Source organism: Petaurus breviceps, unplaced genomic scaffold (assembly GCF_028583685.1).
Source record: "Petaurus breviceps papuanus isolate PSGF00001 unplaced genomic scaffold, PetGlider_PUasm1.0 91041, whole genome shotgun sequence".
NCBI classification, from domain to species: Eukaryota; Metazoa; Chordata; class Mammalia; order Diprotodontia; family Petauridae; genus Petaurus; species Petaurus breviceps.
The window spans coordinates 21,983,256-22,002,457 of NW_027187400.1; the positions used below are offsets into that span (position 1 = coordinate 21,983,256).

General features: G+C 38.7%; 1 protein-coding gene across 2 annotated transcripts in view; it reads right to left on the minus strand.

Annotated features, from left to right (window-relative positions):
* The window catches only part of VPS13D (vacuolar protein sorting 13 homolog D), a 361,069-nt gene that overhangs the window by 314,974 nt on the left and 26,893 nt on the right, over positions 1–19,202 (minus strand). For both annotated transcript variants that reach the window (XM_069078269.1, XM_069078268.1), the window contains exons 14-21: positions 18,040–18,170; positions 17,071–17,146; positions 16,398–16,568; positions 15,378–15,508; positions 14,079–14,211; positions 5,603–7,804; positions 3,647–3,798; positions 961–1,989 (exon numbers count right to left, since the gene is read on the minus strand). In XM_069078269.1, the coding sequence (XP_068934370.1) occupies positions 961–1,989; positions 3,647–3,798; positions 5,603–7,804; positions 14,079–14,211; positions 15,378–15,508; positions 16,398–16,568; positions 17,071–17,146; positions 18,040–18,170 (4,025 nt within the window). The remainder of the gene's footprint in view (positions 1–960; positions 1,990–3,646; positions 3,799–5,602; positions 7,805–14,078; positions 14,212–15,377; positions 15,509–16,397; positions 16,569–17,070; positions 17,147–18,039; positions 18,171–19,202) is intronic.

A 19,202-nucleotide genomic window follows, 5' to 3' on the forward strand; every position in this document is an offset into this window, starting at 1 on the left:
AGGTCTAAAATGTTATGATTCAGCATTTTTCTTTGTCAGGTTTTTTTTTTAAGATTATGCTAAGTTTCCTTCCTTTTGCTGAAGTAGGAAATCATGAGTGTAGAATGTTAGATACATCAGACAGAGCTCATTTGGTTTAACCGTTTTGTCTTAGACACAATGGAATGCTGTGGAGTGTGGAAGAGGAGTGTTTATGTGGAAACACCTCTGATGTAAAAACAAAATGAATCATTAAATCCTTAAAAAAATAAAAACCTTCCTACAAGTACCAAAGTATTAAAAATAATAATACTATGATTTTGGAATATCTTCCCTCCATCTTAGAGTCCCTGTATTCCTTTAAAATGCAGCTCAAGGGCCATCTTCTGCATGAAGCCTTAACTGATTCTCCCAACCACTGGCTCGCTCCCTCCCTCCCTCCCTCCCTCCCCCTCCTGATCTGCCTTGTATTTAACTACTCTGAATTAATGAGTCTTTACTAACTTCATGGTTACTCAGCATATGTTTATATATACTTTTCTGCCCCATTATACCATCAGCTCCTTGCCAGATGGGATTGCTCCCTTCTCTATATTTGTGTCCCCCCACAGTGCCCAGCAGAGTGACCGTAGATGGTAAGTACTTAACACTTGCTGAACAACTGATCTAATAATTAGCAGACTGAGCATTCAAAACTAATAGTCCCATAATAATGAAGTGGCACAGAATCTGGGTGCTCAGAGCAGCATTGTCCATTCCCCTGGCTCCAGATTGAGCTACAATTAAACACTGCACAAAAAAAGTCTGATCTTTGCTTAAAGGCCTCCAAGGTGGAGATGACCCAAGCTCAACAGCAACATGGACCAAGGCAAGAAACTTTAAATGTAAAACACTGCCAACTTCAAATGAAGATGGAGAAGGGCCCTTGTCACTCACTCTTCTCTTCTGAGAACCTGACAGAGCCAGAGGAAGCCCACGTACCTTGAGATCCAGCTTGGTGTTAACAGGATCTTGAACATCAGCCTCTAGCACAGCACTGGACTCTGACTTTACCGTCTGCTGGATGTCAGCAGGCTCTGTCTTCATTGCATGATTATCTGCAGTGGAACCAATCCCAAAGAAGTCTAATATTACCACCCAAGTCTGCAGAGTGATCAGCACATCAAGGCAGTTAAAATCAACATCAACACTCCTGTTGATTCGATTATAGCAAGAAGAAAACTCAGGGTGCTTCTTGTCTACAAGGAATATATTGATGTGGACCAAGGAATCATCAAATTTACTCTTTCCACAAAAGACCTTAGGTTCATCCACAGGAGAAGGAGGTGGGGTCACGGTATAGTCTTTATCTTTGTCTTCTTTTTGTCTTTTCCGCGATGTGCAGGTGGGCCTTTGGTACAACTGAAAGACATTGGGAGCTTCTTCCATGTGGGAGGGTAGAGATCGGGGCATGTCAGGATACTCCACATTGGACACCAAGGGGCAAGACTGGGAAAGATATTCTTTGTGCACTAAGCTAGATGGCTTGGGAGCTCCTCGAGATACCATTAGGTTCTTATATTTTGAGTCTGGATTCTTCTCTAAAAGGTCTTCCATAAGCAGGGAGCGCAAAGCAATCTGAATGGACAAAGTCTGAGGATGGTCTTTACTAAATTCAACATCAAAGTCCTGAAACTTCAAGCTCACAAGACCTTGGGCTCCTAAAGTCAAATCTCCACTCAACTGAACCTGAAGCTCTGAAATACAAAAATTGGCTTGGATCTGAGTGAATGACTTTACTTCCCTCACAGACAATGACTTCTGGGAAGTGCTGGAAAAGCTAGAATGGCTGAACAATCCATTCTCCTTCCGTTCAACACAGGGCTCACCACCAGCACTGAGGGGAGGAAGAGGAGAACTGGGGCTAGGCGAAGAGGCAGGGTTGGATGGAAATTTATTCAAGTCTTCATTGTAGACTAGGTTGTCCAATGTTTGTAGAACTTGTTCAAATACATGTTTGGCCAACACCACCTGCATTTGAAGAGATAGACAGTTACTCAGTTTCTCCCATATTTAAGCTGGAGTTAACATTTCTGCAAGATTTCTTACAGCATTTCTTGTATAAAAGTTATGTCTCCCCCAATTATACTTTAAGTGAGGAACAGAAAAAGTAGATTAATGTAATCAATTAGACAATGAAGAATTAAAAATAATTAAACTCAATAATACAATACACAATAAACCCTATAACATAAATTACCAAAGAAAAATTTCCTACTTGAAAAGGATTACTGGGAAAAATGGAAAGCTATATCAAACAAAAATTAGATCCAGACCAACACCTCATACTATGTAACCCAAAAACTCAAAATGAATATTGCCTCATGTTTCAAAGAAAAGAAAAACTGAGGTCATTTGCCACAAACCACCTCCTCTCCCTTCCTTCTTGTTTCCCACCACTCAGATGCCTTCTGCCACTAAATCCTCCTTCACCCTGGTCTCATCCACTTGTTCAAGCAATCCCATTCCATTCCTTCTTCTCCAACAGACTGTCTCCTGTCCTCTCCACTTTAATTGCTTATTTTGTAATCTCTTCCTGTCTACTGACTTATTCTCTACTACCTACTAACGGTCCATGTCTCCTCCATCATCAAAAACCTTCAATCCTTCCATCCCTGCTATATATCATCCAATATCTCTTCTGTTTTCTTCTCTTCTTAACTCCTTGCAATCTGGCTTCCAACCTTATCATCCCACCACAAGTGCTCCCTGCAAAGTTACTAATGATCTCTTGGTTGCCAAATTCTAATGGCCTGCTCTCAACCTTCGTTCTCTTCGATCTCTCTGCAGCCTTTAACACTGTTAATGAGTCTCTCCTAAACCGTGTGCCAAGCATGGCGCTATGTGGGATACAAAAAGAATCAAAAGCCAGTGCCTGCCATCAAGGAGCTCACAATCTAATGTAGGAAACAACGCTAAGCAAACCAACGCACACAAAACGAGCTATGGATAGGATAACTGCTGTTCAGTTGTTCCAGTCACATCCGACTCTTCGCGACCCGTGGGGGGTTTTCTTGGCAAAAATATGAGTGCTTTTCCATTCCTTCTCCAGCTCATTTTACAAACAAGGAAATTAAGGCAAAAAGGATTAAGTGACTTGCCTTGGGTCACACAGCTAGTAAGTGTCTGAAGTCATATTTGAACTCAGGCATTCCTAACGCCAGTCCAGTCCTCTATCCACTGTGCCACCTAGCTGCCCTATCTAGGATAAGTAGGAAATAATTGAAAGGCTGCTGACCTTCTTGGCTTCCTCTAAGTCCCAACTAAAACTTCACCTTCTACAAGAAGCCTTCCCCAACCCCTCTTAATTCCAGCACTTTCCCAGTTAAATATCTCCTATTCATCCGATACAGAGCTTATGAGTACATGTTTGTTTACACTTTTTCTTCCCCATTAGACCGAAAACTCGTTGAAGGCAGGGGCTATCTTCTGACCCATTTTGTATCCACTGTGCATGTGATACAGAGTAGGCATTTAATATGCTGTTATTGAATGACAGCTAATCTTAGTGTTATCCATTGTTACTTAACACTAGAAATCTGTCCTGATAGTCATTACAATGGGATTTTACTATTAGTAGTCATTTAAAGTCACAAAGCAAACATTTTAGAAATGAAAAAGGTTTTACCTGAACAGGATTGACAAATTTTCCTTCAATCTTCATAATACTTGAGGTTCCCACATCATCTGGGCAATGGGTGAAGGTCAGCTCACATTCCCTCTCAATAGGGATCTTTTCCAGTTTAAATTGGATGGTGGTATTGTTCAGAATGTGGAAAGCTGACAAGATTGGAAAAATAACTAAGTTCAAAGAATAGTGTATATTTTAAGCAACAATGTACACTTTAGGGGTGGCTAGGTGGCGCAGTGAATAGAGCACCGGCCCTGGAGTCAGGAGGACCTGAGTTCAAATCCGGCCTCAGACAATGAACACTTACTAGCCGTGTGACCTTGGGCAAGTCACTCAACCCCAACTGCCCTGCCTTCCCCCCTCCAAAATGCAAAAACAACAACAAAAAAAACAACAACAAAATGTACACTTTACCCTACTCAGTGTTACTAATGACTAAATGTAGCCTGCATGAGTTTAGCCTGGAACTGAGTAATATTCAGAAAAAAACAGTATGTAGATTATAGTCAAAAACAGTCTGAGGTGTGCATTCTAAGACTAATATCTAGAAGCAGTAAAAGACCAAAGCCAGCTGGCCTGAAGATAAACACTTTGGTGGTATAAATTCAATTGAATTTACAAGTATTAAATTCCAACTATGTACAAGGCCATGTGATGTGTCGGATATTACACTCATTCAGTGTCAGCATTGGGCACACTAACTTTCAAGATCCCACCCACCCGCAATTGAGCTACTTGACAATACGTAGCTTCAAAGCACATCATGATGGCAATTAATCTCTCTGGGCCTTGGTTTTCTTATCTATAAAATAAAGGGCTTGGACCAGTTGATCTCTGAGACCCCTTCTATTTATAAATCATATGAGACTACAAATTTATGTTCTTTTGATTTGCACTTGACTAATGAGCATATAAAAGCACTTAAAAGAGTATGCTGCTAAATAAATGTAAATATTAATCTACAATGATGCTATTATTGGTAATTTTATTACAAGCTTCTATTCATATGACTATCATTTACAGCAATGAGTTATAAATTCATATACTGGCTTTTTAAATGAAAATTTAACACCTAAGACTCAGGGCAAACCACAGTGAGAAAAAAAATGCACCAAACATGGTGCTTCAAATACATTTTTAGACTTTTCCCATGTACTCAATGGTTTTGCAGATTTTTTTCCCCTCTTCTTGCTTTTCTTTACAAGTATTATTTGTTTTATAAAATGATTCTCTGGGAGAGGGAAAGGAAAGATACTAGAAGAAAAATAATCTGATGATGAAAAAAAAAGATATCCATAAAAATTTATTTAAAACAACAACAAAAAAACCCAACTATCATAATCTGAGGTTTATTTGAATTCTATAGATGGCTATATTAATAAATCAAATCATTTGGTCTGATTAGATTCAAAATGAGATCCGGTACCAGGTTACTTGTACTAGCAGCCTTACAAAGTTAACAGGAATGACCTGCCAGCTACAGCAAAAGCATCTTTCTGTCAATCATTCTAGCCCACATGGACAGGAACATGTAATCAAGAAAAATCGATGGTGCCACAGTAAAACCAGACCTTTTTATACTTAGTGCTTCTAAAGAATTGCTCACTGAGATGTCTCTCTAAATAATCATTCATAAAATCACCTATAATAGACAGTGTTAAGTCACCTCAGAGTGCGCTCCTTTCCCTAAGATGTCCAAGCAGAAGCTGGGCTGCTCTCATTCATGCATTTTGCATGAGAGATTCCTACTTTAGAAGCGAAATTTGACTACAAGACCTCTAAGATGTGAAATATGACTTGCAGTGAAAGAAATTCTAACAATCCCTTCTCTAAAATAAAAGTTCATTATCTATGTTATGTGAAAAAATTCTTCTAGAAAATTTTGCTTTTAAAAGCAAACTAGTAAATGCCCTGGGGTTGGGATCCTGAATTCCAAAGGGTCACATAACTCACCTTGACCTCTATGCAGAGATTCAAAGAAATCATGTCGGGTGAAATGAGTTTCCTCCTGGCTATTAACACTGGCAGGACCAGAAGGAGGGTGGAGAGACTGACTTACTTCAGATCCAGAACCTTTCCTGCCTGCCAATTGAGCACAGTTCAAAGAATATAATTTAATGTCTTTGATTTCCACCTGAAGCCGGTCACTTCTTGATTCATCTTCACCTGCCACAAAATTCTGGATAAAGATCTGTCCTAAATGTCCTACCAGCAGCTCAGGACTTCCAGGCTTTCTAGGGATTGAGACGACTGGGGATTCTATGTTGACATTTAAGATAAGCTTCACAGTGTCACTGACAGTTGTGGATGGATCAAAACCATAAACTTCATTTTCCTCAAAGATAAAAGGATCCCGAGGCTTCCGAGGTGTTTCAAAGAGAGAGACCATCTCACTGTACTCAGCAGTTTTGGTGGCCAAAACTGTGGTGACTTTGGAGGCTGCACTTTTCAGCATGCTTTGGAAATTCTCTTCAAGTTCATCCATGGACAGTGTTAATTCCTTTAGAAATTTAGCAGAGTGGTTATAATGCAGGGATGCCATCTTGAGGTTAAGGGAACACTCCTGTTTAGACTTCTCAACAAATGTGAAACTCAATGCTTCTGTGAGGGCTGCATCTTCCATTTTAACAAAGACAGATTCAAAGTAGCCAATATCACTAACAAGGTTTTCATAGTCTACAGAATTTCCAATGCTGACAACATACTGGTTCTTGATATTATCTTGGGTCAAGTCCATGAGTTGCAAGCACCCAAGAGAACCATTCACATCAACTGTGCTACCCATGGAGACATTAACTTTGGTTCCACCTATACTTGCAGTTGCAATCTTTCTGCCATATTTTTCCCCATTTGTCATTCCCACTGTCCGAAGGAGCAGCAAATTGAGTCTATGAATATCCACTGCAACCTCTGTATTTTGCTCATAAGTAGACTGATATGTCTCTTGTTCCCCAAAACTTCTTTCAAAATCTGTCATTAAAGGCTGAGGGCTGGAATCATCTTTTTCCTTAGGAAAGGATTTTTGAAGAAAACCAATCAACTCTACAATTGTTTCTGGATTCAAGATGATATCTAAATTATTCACCTGTAATGATATCACCTGGAGAGTGCTGTCTAAATTCATAGAGGGACATTCTGAACTAACAAACTGGTATTCTAGCTTAATGAGTGACTCCTGATCTTTGGTGATTATATTGTTAACTGAAATATTATTGGCTGTAATACATCGATCACTCAGTGTGGCTGCATCAGGTCCAGAGACAGGTGACTGGGCCCTGCTATCCCGGAGGCTCCCTGTTGGAATATCAAAACTCAAGTTCTTGTGTGAAGCCATTAAGAGATCAAAATCAGCACCATAAGTCTGCATAGTGTCCACCAGAAGTAAGCCATGGACAGTGAGTGACACCTCAGCATCATAAGGCCTCTTCACAAAATGAGCATTGGTACCAAACACTTTGAGCACAGAAATGTAACGACCATTGCTCTCAACACCAAGCTGCATACAATTAACTTTAAATTCAGCTAAAAGGAGCTGCGATTCCACTAGAACCTCCCTTGTGTGCTGCTCCAAAACCACAATGCTCTGAGTTAAATTCATTACTGAGTCTTGCAAGCTCCCTCGTTGTTCTTCTTCATGAAAAATCTTCTCCTTGATCAGTACATCAGAAGGTTTAACTTCTGAAGTGGTCAAGAGGGCAAAGCAATTTTTCAAGGCAGATATTTTATCCTCATTGATGTGAATTTTCAAATCTGGTAAATTACCTGAGAGCACTGCCCCGGGGTACCTGGGATCTGATGTATAAATCAATCGGCGTTCTAACTGTAAGTGCACATTGAATTTTTCTACCACGTGGGTTGGTCCCACATCAATGTCCTGAACGTGCTTCCAATTATCTTTCACTCGTCCAACCATGATCTGGAGGTCCATGAATGACAAGGAATATCTCTCATACATCTTTGTGCTCATTAAATGCGCCTGAAGTTGCTCTTCACTGAATTCAACTGTAGGAAATGGTGGGGTCTTCACTCCATTCCTACTACTTGTCTGAAGGGGCGGGGTGTTAGGAGGGGTAGCAAGAGGGGTCTTATATTCATCATCGCTAAGCTCGTTCATGTCAGAAGAGGAACTTTCTGTACTTTTCTTCTTGTAATCATCTGTAGACAGAAAGCAGAAAAACCAACATAAACTTTTCTTCTCCATTTTGATTAACAGTGGCCTTCTTTTCTTTAACATGATTTTAAGGAAAACTCAAGAACTATATAACTCCTTTCAAAAATTGTGTCTATTAACTGGGGAAAAGCTGAACACATTGTGAAACCTGAACGTAAGGGAACATTACTGCACCAAAAGAAACAACAAAACATAAAGAAATACAGAAAAACATATGAAATTATGCCAAGTGAAGAAAGCAGAATTAGAACAATGATATGCACACTGAATATAATTATTAAAATCATAACAAGATAGAAGTAAAAGAGATTACAAAGAGATACAAAGGTGAACAGGAAAGTTTTTTTATTATTTTGCTAAAATTAAGATGGAAGTTGTTTGAGCAAATTTTAACTATAACATATGATCTTTTTTTATTTTACTGTATATTTAAATGTTTTTGTAGATATCCACCAAGCTTAGAAATAAATAAAAAAGAAAATGTATTTTTAGAAAGTTCTTCCTCTACACAGTCTGCATAGTTGTGACATGTAGACCCAGAGACAAAAATAAAACCCATGCTATATATGATTAGAGTTAATTACTTCCTGTATCATCTAAATAATTTTTAATGCATAGTAAATTAAAATATTTAGCTTAATAGGATAGTTAATTACAATTTATTCTAGATTTTGTTGATGATTTTACCAAATAAGTCTGATAAACTTGGTTCAAAATATCTTATTACTTTCAGCCTTCATATCAACATATCAGTGTTGGAAAGTTCTAGATTTTAGAAAAGCAGATTAGTAAGTAGGTTCCCATGGAATAAAATTCTTCAGGGGAAGAAGTCAGCCCAAGATACACTCAGGAATAAAATTCTGAAGATATATAGGGAAATAATTTCAAGGAGGACAACAGGAGCTAATCAATCAACATAGATTTTAAAACAAATGTATCTGCATCCTGGGACATCATCAATCATCTTGACCCTTTTCTTGCCACTGGACTCCAATGACTCGAGGAGACAGTAAGGCTGACTATTCTGTAAAGCTCTGCCTCACTCAAATTTAATTCATGTGCAAGTGAAGACATCACACTCATGATTCCATTGTTCCTCTTCAAAAATAAGTACGAACAACAACAAAACAAATGTACAAAAGATGGCAGCAAAGTCAGGTAACAAAGAATGATACTATAAGAATGTGAAGTCCTCTGAAGATAGTCCTGTGAAGATAGTGTCAGGAAAACTAAACTTCAGAATGAGCCTAGGCTGGCAAAACAAGAAGGAGGACTGGCTTATTTTTTAAGCTGTACTGGAAGAAAGGTGAGATGGGATCAAAAACGATCTAGGCTTTTGCTTGAGGTGGATAGGACAATGACAACTCACAAAAAAAGAATAGGCAGAACGGCTCAAATCCTTTGTTTTGTCTACATGGAAGAATGGCCTCTCTCCACTGCACATCACAGAATGAAAATTATTAACGGGGAGTCGCTACCCAAAATAAGTAATGAGATAATAAGAGAACACTCAGTTTGTTCCTGATAATACAAGTTCCCTGGCCCAAATGAACTATATTCATAGGTCCTGAAAGAATTGGCAGGTGTAACTACTGAGTCATTGAAACTAATATCTGAAAGATCATGAGATAATGAGAAGGTACCATGAGATTGGAGAAGGGCAAATGTGCTCCCAATTTCCAGAAAACGGGAGCCAGCAGTCTGTAAACCATACACCAATAAGTTGCCATTGATCTCTGGGAAAATTCTAAAACAGATCATCAAAAAGATGGCTGGTTTGCATCTCAAGAGAAGATCAGTGACTACAAAGAATTAGCCTAACTTCATCAAGAACAGAGTATGCCAAATTAACCTCATTTTTTTTCTGACAAAGTTACTAAACTAGTAGTCAAGAGGACTGCTGCAAAGTGTCACCCACTATTCTTGAGAAGAAAATGGAGATAATGATTATACAATGAAACAATTTGAAAGATTCAGAACTGGTTCAATATCCAAAAGGCAGGTCTCCAGTCCCAAAGAGTTATACTTGGCCTTGTGCTACTGAACATTTTTATGAATAAAAGATAAAGGCATAGACACCATAGATAGACAGCATAGATGGTATGCTAACCCAATTTGCAAGTGGCACTAAGTTAGGAGGAAGAGCTAAAACACTGGATGACTGGGTCAGGATTTATTTTGCCAGACTAGAGCTCTGGACTAAATCAAGTAAGAATTCAGTAGGGAAAAATGTAAAGGCTTAAACTTTGGTATTAAAAAAGGCACTTCCACAAGCATAAATAGGGGAAGCATGGACATATAGCAGTTGTTCTAAAAAAGATCTACAACACCCATTCCTATTAAAAACACTAGAAAGTATAGAAATAAATGGAGTCTTCCTTAAAATAATAAGTAGCATCTATCTTAAACAATCAGCAAGTATTACATATAATGGGGATAAGCTAGAAGCATATCCAATAAGATCAGGGGTGAAACAAGGATGTTCATTATCACCCCTCTTATTCAATTTGGTACTAGAAATGTTAGCAGTAGCAATAAGAGAAGAAAAAGAAATTGAAGGAATCAAATTAGGCAAAGAAGAGACTAAGCTATCACTCTTTGCAGATGATATGCTTAGAGAATCGAGTGAAAAACTACTTGAGATAATAAACAAATTTGGCAAATATGCAGGATATAAAATAAAGCCACATAAGTCCTTGGTATTCCTATATATCTCTAACAAAATCTAACAGCAAGGGATAGAAAGAGAAATCCTATTTAAAGTTACTGTAGACATTATAAAATATTTGGGAATCTACCTGCCAAAACAAACCCAGGACTTATACGAACACAATTACAAAACACTTTTCACACAAATAAAGTCAGATCTAACTAATTAGAAAAACATCAATTGCTCATGGCTGGGTAGAGCTAATATAATAAAAATGACAATTTTGGGTGCAGCTAGGTGGCGCAGTGAATAGAGCACCAGCCCTGGAGTCAGGAGGATGTGAGTTCAAATCCTGCCTCACTTAACACATAAACTAGTCATGTGACTTTGAGCAAGTCACTTAACCCGAAATGCCCCCCAAAAAGAAAAAAAATGACAATTTTACCTAAATTAAATTACATATTTAGTGCTGTATCAATCAATCTACCAAAAAACTACCTTGTAGAGCTAGAAAAAATAGTAGCAAAGTTCATTTGGAAGAACAAAAGGTCCAGAATATCAAGGCAATTAATGAAAAGAAATGCTAGCGAAGGTGGCCTAGCCACACCAGATTTTAATCTGTATTATAAAGCAGCAGTCATCAAAACTACTTGGTACTGGCTGAGGAACAGAGTAGTGGATCAATGGAATAGATTGGGTACACAAGACTCAGCAACCAATAACTATAGTAATCTACTGTTTGATAAACCCAAGACCCTAGTTTATGGGATATGAATGCACTATTTGACAAAAACTGCTGGGAAAACTAGAACATAGTATGGCAGAAATTGGGCACAGACCAATATCTAACACCATACACCAAAATAAAGTCAAAATGGGTGCATGATCTGGGTATAAAGGCTGATACTGTAAGCAATCTGGGAGAACAAGGGATAGTTTACCTGTCAGATCTATGGACAGGGGAAGACTTCATGACAAAACGAGTCAGAGAGCATTATAAAATGCAAAATGGATAATTTTGATTATATTAAATTGAAAAGCTTCTGTACAAATAAAGTCAATGTTACCAAGATTAAGAGGGAAGTGGAAAATTTGGAAAGAATTTTTACAACCAGTGTCTCTGATAAAGGCCTCATTTCTAAAATATACAAAGAATTGTGTTCAATCTATAAGAATACAAGCCACTCCCCAATTGATAAACTGATGCAGAGCAAGAAGAGCAGAACCAGGAGAAATCTGTTCACAATCACAGATAAAACGTATGTGTGACAACTAACTTCAATAGGCTGGGCTCCTCTCAGCAACATAAGGTTTAAGACAACTCCAAAAGACTCATGATCGAAAGAAATATCCACATCCACAGAAAGAGATGTGGAGTCTGAATGCAGATTGAAACAAACTACTTGCTGTGTTTCTTTTTCTTGTTTTGTTTTGTTTCCTCTTCCCCACTGATCATTCCATCAATTATATCCTACTTTACAACCTGACTAATGATTAATGTGAAGATATCTGTAGATCCTATATTTGAGTGTATGCCACCATGATATGATGGGGGGGGGGGGGTTGGAGAGGGAGAAGAAGAAATTTAAAACTCAAGGGACTGTGGAACTGAATGTTTGTTATGTTATAAACGAAAAGTAAATAAACAAATCAATTTAATAAGAAAAAAAAAGCCACTTCCACAAGCATAAATAGGGGAAGCATGGACATATAGCAGTTGTTTTAAAAAAAGATATAGGCATTTTAGCAGCCTGCACAGAACACTATGAATGAACAGTGTGATATGACCATCAAAAAAGCCACTGCAATCTTGGGCTGCATGGGACAGAGCTTCCAGGAATGGGGAAGCACAGGCCAACTTTAATTGCCTTCATCAGGCTTCATTTAGATATCTGTGTTCAGGTCTGAGTACCCCATTTTATTTTATTTTTTTTTTATGATCTCTAGTAATTTTATTTTTTTTATGGTTTTTTTAATTAATTTGTTTGTTTCCTTTTAGTTTACAGGATTCAATTCCACAATTCCTTGAGTTTCACATTTTGTTCCCCTCCCTCCCCCCCCCGTGGAGGCTTATAGTCAAGTATAGGATCTGCAAATACTTTCACGTTATACATAAGTCAGGTTATAAGGACGGATTGTACCAGCTGGAATGAAAAATGGTAAAGAGGACATAAAACCAAATAAGAGAAGGAAAAAGATCAGGTATTTTGCTTCCACCTGGATATAAACTTAGTTCTTTCTAGTTCTTTCTCTGGATGCACATATTTCTCTCCATCATGAGTCTTTTGGGATTGACTTATATCACTGCATTGCTGAGAAGAGTCCAGTCTATCAAAGTTGGTCATCACACATACGTCATGTCTGTAATTGTGTACAAATTTCTCCTGGTTCTACTCTTCTCACTCAGCATCAGTTCTTTTAAGCCTCTCCAGGTAAATATGAAGACCGTTTGCTCCTCGTTTCTTATAGCACAATAGTATTCCATAACATGCATATACCACAACTTGTTCAGCCATTCCCCAATTGATGTGAGTGCCCCATTTTAAAAAGAATTTTGATCAGCTAAAGAGTGTTCAATGGACAGCTAGACTAGGGGATGGTTGAAGAAGACTTGGGAGGGGGAGAGGGACGGTGCCACATGATAGCTGTCTTCAAGTACTGAGGACTGCCATGGGGACAAGGGATTAGACTTGTTCTATGTGGCTCCACAGGGCAGAAATAGGAACAATGGGTGAAAGGTGCAAAGCAGTCAATTTTAAGTTTGATGCCAGGGAAAACTTTCTAACAATTTAAACTGTCAAAAAGTGGAATAGTCTGGCTAGAGAAATAAAGGGTTCCCACTCCCTAGGGGTCTTCAAACAGAGCCTCGATGACTACCTATCAAGAATGTTACAGCATGATTTTAGGAAAATGTAAAAAAATAATGCAGAATGAAATGAGCAGAACCAAGAGACTGTTGTATACAGTAAGAAGCAATAGTGTTCAAAGAGTAACTGTGAATGACTAAGCTATTCTGAGATATATAAAGATTTAGATCAACAACAAAGGACTTAGAAGGAAGATGATATCTACCTCAGGAGAAAGAGCTGACAGAGGGAACTATGTTTGTATATATATCACATATATATCTGGGTCAAAAGTTGGCCTTCTCTAGTGCAGAGTTCAAAGGGAATAAGAAAGGGAAACAGCTTGGAATGCAAATGCAAATGTAACCAAATGGAGAAAAAAAAAATTTTTTAAGACTATTACAGAGGAGACACCTTTTATGAAGGGATTAAACTAGATAAAAGTTGATGTCTCTTCCCATTTTTAAATTTTGTAATTCATTACAAAGAATTTTAAATATACTAATAATGAAAAGATTATCAAACTTACTAATAAAAACAGTACATTTTAGATCTAATTACAGTTATGAGATTTACCTTTCTGGAGTGTCTTTATGAAACAAGCTTTAACTGATTAATTCTCTAGCTCTCTACGCTAAGAATAAAACAACTACAAACACTTAATCACATTAAATATCAAGTCATCTATATAGACACCTTATTAGGGGAAGATAGCAGATCATTCTAAGAATGCCCTCATATTTCCTTTAGTACCAACCATACCTTGAGTATTGGTGAGCAAGATCCTGCCCAGGTCCACAACAACTAACACAGGATTCTTAAATTTGAAATCATCAGGGAATATCACCTGAGGGGCAGAAATATCCAGCCGAACTGTCCAACGTTTGCTTTCCTCCTGTGAAAATATGTCAAATGACAAGTAAGCATTTCTTACTATAACCCCTGAAATGGGGCATCAATTGAGCTAGCAACTGTGCTGCTGGAGTTGGGGCCTGCTCAGACAGAAAGGACCCCTGGCTCCCCTGGGATCTGGGATCTCTGCCCTTGTGATTCCTCTGCAGGCTAGGGGCGATGCTGGGACTGAGGCCCTGCTCTGCTGCTCAGGTCTGAGTCCCATAGTGGCTGCTTTCATCTCAACTGCCCCTTTTCTTAGCACACTGCCCAGGTCCTTCCTACTGAGCTCACTAGCCCTTCAGGCAGGTTCCTTTCTCACTCTGCCTCAGATCTGGGCAGATCTCCTCCCCTTGACCTCACAGAATGCCCAGCTTCCTTCAATGCACAGCCTGAATGCCACAGGCCACCTCCTACACAAAGCCTTTCCCGATTCCCCAGCTGTTAATGTGCTATTCCTTTTGAAATGACTTTATTTTTACATATATTTTCTATATGCTTATCTGAATATATGTTCTATTCCTCCACAGAAATGCAACCTCCTTTTAGGGTCAAAATGTTTTCAGTTCTGTCTCTGTATCCCTACCAGTGAGCACACTGGCACAAACACAGTAGGTGCTTGCTTAATAAATGTTTGTTGAAAGGAGTTGATTCTATTCCACTAAAGGAAAAAACAGGATTTTTTTTCTCCAGTCATTTGGCTCCATGAAACTAAAGACCCTGTCCTAAGAATGTTTTTCTATTTCCCAGTGCTCAGTCATTTGCACGTTGTGAATACTTAATTAGTAGCTGCTGAATGAATACATGTCCAAAACCAGTATGACAGGGATTCCTCACAAGAATAAAGATCAGATCTGAAATGTTTTCTTCCCAGCCATACAGAGCCAGAGACTGCTATCTTCCCCTGCCATCTGACCCCATCACTGGGGTCAAACATGGCCCTATTGTGTTCATTTCCACAAATCGATGCCTGCTTATTGTGGCCCCAGGCCCTTGTTTGCCATGGCCTACTGAAGCAAAATATCAGCTCTCGAGGTCCCTGAGCCATGAGGCAGCATGCCTTAGGAGACTACGGGTCTAATTTTTACATCTGATTCCAAACTGGGATCAGCTGCAAAAGCACTTTGCAACAATCAAACAAATCAAAAGCATTTAAGTATGACCACTCACAATGAAATCACCCACTAGCAAACGGTCAATAGTTTGTCGGATTTCTGCCTTCGTCTGCATTTTCAGTTTGTTATACTGTCTTCGAGCAGCTTCAGCAACTCTCAACTCAAGTTCCGACTGATAGCCAAAACCTGGAAGATTGAAATTAGACAAGAAGCCAAATGGACCTTTGCCTGGCTAGATGTGCAGAGTTGGAGGAAATCTCTTCCTGGAATTACTACTTCCCTAAGGAGAACCAAGTTCAGGAAAGGGCATCAACAATGAGAGTTCCCTACAGCAATATTCCCTAAAGTCATCTCCAACAAATGAGATAGTAAATCAAGAGGTCCTCAATTAAAAGGGTCCTCAGTTTCTTCAACCACATTACACTGGACCTAAATCACCATATTCCAAATGACTAAAATATCAAAATTTAGTGGCAGAGGAAATACCTCCTATATTATCTATCTGGTCTAGAGTTAAAAAATAATAGTTATATTTTAGCCAAATTTTCTTTTTCATGGAGTGCTTCAAAAAATAAGACAAAACTGTCTAGGAGAATTTCATCAAATAAGCCGAGAAGAGTGGATGGCAACTGGTCAATTATTATTAGTCACTATCAACTTTCATATATATTATTCAGCTATTCAGCTCTCAATGGAGCTATTCAAAGGAAGCAATGTAGACATTGTTCTTGTCCTCTAGGCCTAGTTCCCTGAACCTTTCCAGTAAGGCCTTAAATCAATGGAGATCAAGTAAGTTAATCAAAATAAAATATGGGCTCTGAGGAAATAAATGTTAACAAGAAAGTGACGAAAGAGGAGAAAATAATACTTTAGGATCTTGCCTTCTCTCCAAAAAAGTGGCAACACTAGGATTCTCATTATAATTTAAGAACTAAGGGAAACCCTTATTATTTACTGCACTGATCTTCCCACTGCTGCTAAGGAATGAACACTGATAAAGCTTCTGAAAATGACTGAGAAAATTAGAAAACTAAAAAAATATTAACATAAAACAAAAAAAAACAAAAAAGTTAACCTGAGGTATGAACCTTTCCCTTGTAGAAAAAATCTGCTACTTTCTTAATGGCCTGGGGATTATAAACAATATTCAAAGGCCTGGTGCTGACATTCAGCCGCCTCTCAAAGTGACTGTGTATTGGATTCTTCTCATAGAGCATCTCGAAAACTGGAGCATCTGGATCGGCAGCTGGAAAGATAAAGCAGATGTAATAAGAAGGAAAGATGGCAAAAAGATGCTCTTCCTTTACTCAGAATAACATAAAGGTCATATCTGGGGGAAATCTGTAAATGAGATTAAATGTACTAAATGATCTCTTCAGCTATTTGACATGATGACAAACCTGTACTGGAAAAAATGTGACAATGATCTCTACTAATTCTAAATGGCAGCACCAAAAAGAAAACTGATGTATTCTTCACCATTATTACAAGTGAGAAAAGTAAGGCATTTTTTTATTGGCTCCTGGGTGAAGGAATTGCCCAATGACCCCAACAACAAACCCCAACAAGAAGAGTTGGGCTGAGATCACTGCATGACCAAAGTAACATCATTCAGAACTGAACGCATTGTATTTCTCTACTTTTCTCATCTCTAAGCTAGCACAATAAGGAAACACAATATTTCATCTGATATAAAGAGCATATTTCATATGAAAAATCTGTAATTTCAAAAACATGTGAAAACTTACCAGGACCCTGATCGCTTCTGTCTGAAGATGTTGTCTGCAGACCAAGAGACTGTGAGACACTACCAACTTCTTTCTGCTATTTTACAACACAGAATACACAGGAGGGCAGGCTAGTTAGGCACAATATGTATTTTTCTTCAACCTCATGAGGAAGTACATGCCTTTAATGCAACTCAAATGTTTGCTCAATAGAAAAAACAAAAAAATCATACGTCATGCCCATGTGGCACTATATTACCTTATACTGTTTTCTGCTTATTTCATGGGTTTATATTGTCCCCCTGATGACCTCAAGTCCCTGCTAAATCAGAGGCTGTGTGTCCTACTTCTTATATAAGCCTACCATAGTAGCCTATTCTGTGCACTGCCATCATTTCAGTTGACTCTGAATAAAATATGGAAGGGGAATGGATTCTTCCAAGTTTAGAACAAAGTGGCTATGAATAGAGTGGTAGTTAAACAATGTACTAACTTAACTCTTTGTCCAAGTTAATACCACTTGGCCTGATAAGGCCAAAGGTCACTTGAGATATTTCTATTTCTCCCTGGCTTGAAAAGATATGTTTTCCTGTCAGGTATCGAAAGTATACCCAGAAAGCAGCAGACAGCCTGCATAATGAACTGGAGTCAGGAGGGAAGAAATTCAGCCGTTAACCTCCAAATGCAGCAGGATGGGTGCTTACACAATTCTTTTCCAAGTCAGAAAATGCACTCTAACTATAACCATTTGGGGTGACTTCAGGACAAGAAGGGAAAGGATGTAAACATGCATCTTCCAACAAGTACCATCACCAAACTTGTGACAAATTTAAGTCAATCTATCTATCCCTAAGAGGTGGTCAGATGGTGGAGTGAATAAAATTAGCACTCATTATCACCTGCTTGAAAAAAATTGTCACTTGTCTTAAGGATTTGAAGGGATAATGAGCAACACCCTGGGTACATGTCAAACTACAATGTGGTACATACAGGGTTAGGGAAGACAAGAAGGGGAAACATCGTTCCTTCAGTCACCAGATCTTGAAGAAATAATCCACCCAATCGAACCAAAAGTAAAGAAGAGCTCCTCCGAGGCAGGGATTCTGCTAAGAGTTTCACATCTAGAAAAGACAAATGCGAGAGCTGGTATTTGCCATGTCAAACTGAACACAGCACTCATACTTAAATTCTGCCAGGCACGTCACAAGCCCTCTCATTCTCAACAGTTGATCGACTCAAGTGACCAGTATAAGGAAAGCTCTTCACTTACGAGTCTTTTCAAATGTAGCTGGGTGCCTGCCTTCAGACCACACAGCCAGAGCCCATAGCTGGGGCTCTGGGAGGCAGTGGACTCTCTTCAATAAATAGTCTTCTAGTGAAGGTCCGACGACCACTTACTGAGACCACATAGAGAGCCTCAGTCAGCAGCAGCCAGGACTAAATGGTCCCTGAGGTCCCTTACAACTCTGGGATTTTATAATGCTACAATTCTGTGAATCCAGAATTCATTCTTGATGACACTGAATTGAGATTCACCAGAGACATGTCTTAAAATTTCATATGCATTACCTAAGCAGGATGCATGTCTGCATTATTCATATGATAAACATTTATTAAGCACTTATTATGTATGTTCTAGGCACTGTGCTAAGTCCCAAGGATACAAAAAGAGGCAAAAGACAGTCCCTGTTCTCAAAGAGCTTACACTCTCATGACCATAGGATGTGGTGCTAGAAGAGCTCTCAGAGCTTAATTCAGCCTTTCTCTTCATTTTACAGATGAAGTAGTCTGCCCATGGTCATACAGATAGTTAAGTAGCAAGACACCAGCCCAAGTTTCTTGATTGCAAGTCGAGTGTTCTCTGTACTACACTGGTCTCTCACTCCCCTAACATAATTATTATGTAAAGAAGTTTGGCAAAGAAGTCCAGTTTGCTATTTCACAAAACACTCATGCCAGTCCAGTTTTTCCTTCACTGTAAAGGCTAACACAGGAATGTAATTAAACAATTTGACATTATTTGTTATTCAGCCTTCACAAACTCTTGTTGAACTTGGGCAAGTGGCCACTTTGGGGCTGAGATGGAAACTTAAAAGAAAAAATAAGAATACAGCACCAAGATGATGTCTTTGCTTTCAAGTCCATTTGATCAA